The sequence below is a fragment of the Alligator sinensis genome, unplaced genomic scaffold (assembly GCF_000455745.1).
Source record: "Alligator sinensis unplaced genomic scaffold, ASM45574v1 scaffold1408_1, whole genome shotgun sequence".
Lineage (NCBI taxonomy): Eukaryota > Metazoa > Chordata > Crocodylia > Alligatoridae > Alligator > Alligator sinensis.
In genome coordinates, this window is record NW_005842519.1 from 694,512 (window position 1) to 699,493 (window position 4,982).

The 4,982-nt window shown below is 54.6% G+C and overlaps 1 protein-coding gene across 1 annotated transcript in view; it reads right to left on the reverse strand.

Annotated features, from left to right (window-relative positions):
- Positions 1-4,982, reverse strand: part of ATP6V1B1 (ATPase H+ transporting V1 subunit B1) — a 56,555-nt gene that overhangs the window by 11,502 nt on the left and 40,071 nt on the right. The window contains exon 5 of the mRNA XM_006031636.2: positions 856-933. Within this exon, the coding sequence (XP_006031698.1) occupies positions 856-933 (78 nt within the window). The remainder of the gene's footprint in view (positions 1-855; positions 934-4,982) is intronic.

Below are 4,982 nucleotides of genomic sequence, written 5' to 3' on the forward strand. Positions count from 1 at the left end.
TTTAAATCCAACTGCCTTGGAGAGGCAGTGACATTTCTATTCAGGCAACACTGAAGGAGTCACTTGACTTCATAGCTTTTTATCATCTTGATTCCTGCTAATCTCTTTTTACTCCACAGGGGTGAATGTCCCTCTCTCCTTTTAATGCTTTTGATGTTCCTCCAATCAAGCTCGCTTTTCTTCTGCAATCCTCGACTGCTCCTGGTCACGACACTCCTATTTCACAGCCCAGCACACTTCATTTTTAACCCATTGCAGTGAAGTCTTATTTGCTTTTGCTTTCATCTTACACTGCACAATCCAGCCCTGGGCCCTGAGCCTATTAGTAAAGCTTCTAGTTTGTTTTCACCTGGTGTTAACCATTGCATGCTTGACCCTACTTTTCTAAGTCCATGCTGTTTTATATGTGTCGCTACACCTAGCTGTCTGCACCTCCGACTTTGCAAAATCTTTATTGCTGGGGCAATAAAGAAATAGCACATCAAGAACTAGGTGAACCCTGTTTGCAGTGCATGGGAAGCCAGCCGAGCTGAACTTGAGATGAAAACCTTGTCTTTGCTGTTTTTTTAACCTGGGTTACCTGGCCAAATGTGTGCATGGTGTAAGGAGGAGAGTTGGTCTGGGCCTGCTGGTATGTCCTCAGTCTCCAAGCCCCACTCAGACCTCCCCCCCTGCCCTGTCTGACAAGCAAAAAGGCCACGCCGGGTGCCTCCAGGATGTGGGGAAGGGCAGAGCCAGCTTCCTCTTGAAAACCCACTGCTTTTATTTAGGGAGAATTAAACCAAAGTAACGCCCTGTGGCATGTTCAAGCAGCCTAGGTGAATGCCATGTCAATCCACCATGGGGCTTAATTACCATTAATATCCAGGAAGTCCTCAGCCATGACAGTGGGGCCTTTGTCGATGGGCTTGGCCGAACCATTGAACACCCGACCTGCAACGAGAAATGCAGCTTATACCCCTGTGTCCTGGGCACAGCCGTGAGACTGTTTGCATAGGGACAGAAGAGAGAAAGGGGAGCTTTATGGGTGATGCCGGGGGCCGGGGGTGGAGAGGGGGTTCTGCTCACGGGAACTTTTTGGGTGTCGCTGGATTGGTCCCTAAAGAAATGCAGCTTGGGTCTGACCTCTGCAAACCTGGGTTGAGCTGGGCGAGGGGGCAAGAAGGAAGGATGCAGTTTTGGAAAACGGCAAGTCTTTGGCTCCACGTTTCCCAAGGAGCCTTTGACGTTGCCTTTCCAAGAGGGGTTTCCTCCTCAGCCAGCTCAGTACTTCTGCTGGGACTCAAGCCCAGAGGGTCCTGGCTGGAGGGTCTTGCCCCTCAGGCTTAGACTGATGCTGCATTGGGGCAGGGAGGGATTTCCCCCCTGCTCAGACTGGTCCAGACTGGGGGGTTTTGCCTTCCTCTGCAGCGGGGTCTCTGGAGTTGTATTAACAGCAGCAGGACGTTGGTGGCTGTGGCCCCCCTGCTTTCCTGGGGCTGGGGCAGGGGCAGGTGTGATGTCTGGTGCTGTGTTGGGGGTGACAATCCTCTTGCTAAGAGCTCAGACCCTGGGTTTGTCTGGGCAGGTTTGGACAGGGCTGATCCTGCTTCTTGAGGACTCTTCCTGCCCCATGTCTCTAGGATTTCTATAACAACCTCAGAGCCTCAGTTCTCCACCCATGAAATAATACTGCTTCCCCACTACTTGGGTTATACACCATACAGTACACAACCTGGGCAGAGGAGTGTGTACAACCTGGGCTGCTTGTTACAACCTCGGCAGAGTCCAGCATAACAAAGCCTGATGTCCACTTAGTTATTCCTTGGCTTCTCTAATACCTATGCTCATATCCACATTTCATTCAAAAGACAGGCATCAAGTTTATCCCAGGAACGCAGGCCCCCATGGCTGGAGATAAAAGGGGCTTTCACTGCAAAAGTTTGTTTGCAAACCAGCCAGCCTTTGCCTTTCTTGGCAGAAGTCTGCTTGAGAACCTGGAAGTGAAAGCGGCCAGGAAGAGAAAGTGAAAGGGACCCGCTTGACTTCCTTTCCCAAGAGGAATGGGGTCAAATCTGACTTTGCAAAGCACCTTTCCACATGGAGCATCCCTCAGCCAAGCCCCTGCTAACAAGCCTCAGTGCTGCTATCTGCAGAAAAGGACCTGGGGGTGATAAGGGACAAGAAGATGGATAGGAGCCAGCAGTGTGCCCTTGTGCCAAGGCCAACGGCATCCTGGGCTGCATTGGTAGGAGCGGTGCCAGCAGATGGATGGCAACGATTCATCCCCTCTATTCAGCACTGGGGAGGCCACATCTGGAGTCCGGTGTCCAGCTGTGAGCCCCCACTACAGAAAGGATGTGGGCACATTGGAGAATTAGCAATGAAAATGGTTGGGGGCTGGGGGACATGGCTGGTGAGGAGAGGCTGAGGGAAATGGGCTGACTGAGTCTGCAGAAGAGAAGACCGAGGGGGTTGAATAGCAGCCTTCACCTCCCTGCAGGGGGGCTGCAAAGAGGATGGAGCTGGGCTGGTCTCAGTGGGGCAGACGACAGGACAAGGAGCAATGGGCTCAAGCTGCAGCAAGGCAAGATGAGGTTGGATATGAGGAGGAGGGTAGTAAAGCACTGGAACAGGCTCCCCAGAGAGGTGGTGCAGTCTCCATCCTTGGAGGTGCTTAAGACCTGGGTAGATAAACCCTTGGCTGGGATGATGGAGTTGGGGCTGGTCCTGCTTGGAGCAGGGGTTGGACTCGATGTGACCTCCTGAGGTCCCTTCAACCCTCCTTGTCTAGGACTTTATGAATCTTTGCTATCAGCTGCATGGGTCCGGGTGCACTGTTTCTCCCAGTTGGCTTCTGCTTTTTTTTCAGGCCATTCTTCTGGGCACTCCCATTTCCCAGGTGCTCAGTTTGAGATGCCTTAGACAACCTTGCAGTTGGGAGGGTGGGAGCTCAGCCTTTTCTGCTTGTGATGTGTTCGTGCTACGTCAGGGGTTTAGCAAAGTGGAAGCCAAGGTCAAAGCCAGTATCAGTGGGAGCTCCAGAGAGTCAACATAGGCTCTGGGCACGGGTGTTGGTGGAAACCCCACGGTCACTCCCTAGCAAAGAAGATGGCTTTTCTGGAGAGACCCAGGGAGTTGGACACCCGAGCTGAGAGCTTGCTTTGCTGGGGAAACAGCCCTTTGCATGGGTAATATGCTGGGAAGGAAGGGAAATTCCTGCAAGCAGCAAAGGCAGCATCGAGGCAGAGAGACCAGGGCTGGAAGGGGTTATGGGGGGTGTCTGGCCTGACCCCCTGCATGGATGCAAGATGCTTCTTCACCAGCCCAGAGCTCATCCAGCCTGGGCTGGGAAACCTCCAGGGCAAGAGGCTCCACTCCGGTCCCTCTCTGGTCCCATAGCCCTAGCTCTAGCCAAGAGAAAGGAGGCTCCGATGTGCCCCACACAGCTCAGCCCCCGTCCCCAGCCTGCCTGCAATGTGGTTGCCTTCAATCTGAGTGCATGCAAAAGGCAGGGAGTGGGGCAACATTTGTAGTGTCTCTGGAGCACTTTCCACCTGTCAGCTCGAGCCGGAGCTGCTCTATAGATCGGGCATCAGGCACCGCAGCACGGGGTTGGGGATCGATAGTGTCACGCAGCCTGTGTTCGCCTCGGCCCATCCCAGCCCTCCCTCCTCTCACCCCGCGTGCCGGGGATGACCTGCGAGGACTTTCTTCCGGTGCTTTAAGAGGGACGGGGAAAGCGTTGTCGTTGTCACAGCCGATCAAGCTCAAGCCCGCCGCGGGGACGGACGGGGAGAGGGCGCCGCGGAGCATGAAAGGTCAGTAGCCTTGGCATCCGCAGTGCATCGCTTCGTCTCAGGCACGCGGCTGGGCAAGACGGTGCTCCAGAAACGGGGCCGGAGAGGGATAAGGGGGAGGAAGCCGATAAAACAGAGCACCTGCCTCAATGGGAGCCTGAGTGGGATGGTTTCCCTAGTTGGGCAAGCAGGACCAGTCACTGGGCAAGTGTCGGATGCAAGATAGCATCTGTCCTCGGGCAGTCACGGCAGGGTGGGCCTATGCCTGGGTGGGCTCCTGCCCGGTGCCCCCAGCTGCCAGGATGGCACATGGGATGGACACTGGGGGACCAACCTCAGCTTAGTGTCCCCACATGTACCCCTTCCAGACTGGAAGTGGACAGACTCACATCTGCCCCAGGGCAGGGGCTGGCAAGAGGCAGCAATTATAACACCTTCATGCAAGGGAGCAAGGGAGCATGAGTGACCTGTTGGCTTTGAGCAAATTGCTGTACTGGGATAAGCTGTGGACAGACTGCGCCTATCCCAGGGTAGCTTGCAGGGGAGGGGAGGAGGTAGTTTTACCCCAGCTATTTCCTGGGGCACTTCTACACCGGAAGCAATATACTGTGTGTCTAAGCCCAAAGAAGGGGGCTGTGCTGTGTCTGTCAGAGCTTCAATCAAGCTGCAGCTGCTTCGTGTTTTTACTGACAGCTTAAGTTTTTTTACTGACTTGATTCTGACGGCCATTTTCAGCCTGGTTTTTTTACTAACAGTCAGGAAATTTACTGACACTTGGCAACCCTGCGGGGTGGAAAAATGGAGGCATGCAAACCATGGAGGAGTGTCCTGCCTCCTTCCTCCCTGCTTCCACCATTGCAAAGTGCAGGGCGGGTGGGAGCATTGGAGGAGGGTATGTGGGGCTGGGAGGGATCTCCCAGGTCACGGGGTCTTACTCGCTGCCCCCTGGACTGCACCTGGCCCATGGGTCTGCCCCAAGCATGTAAGTAAAGCCCAGATCTGCACCTGGGAGGCTTTTCTGAAACACCCCAGCCATGGAGCTGTAGCTATGCCTCATGGTCCCTGCCAGATGCAATAGCTTTGGGGCACCCCCCAGTGCTAAGTCCCTAAGAGACCTGCTTCTCCATCCTCCCCAGCACGGTCCCCCCTCCTTCTCTGGACCATCTCCATCTCCAGCTGCTGGGCTTCTCACTCGTCTCTTTC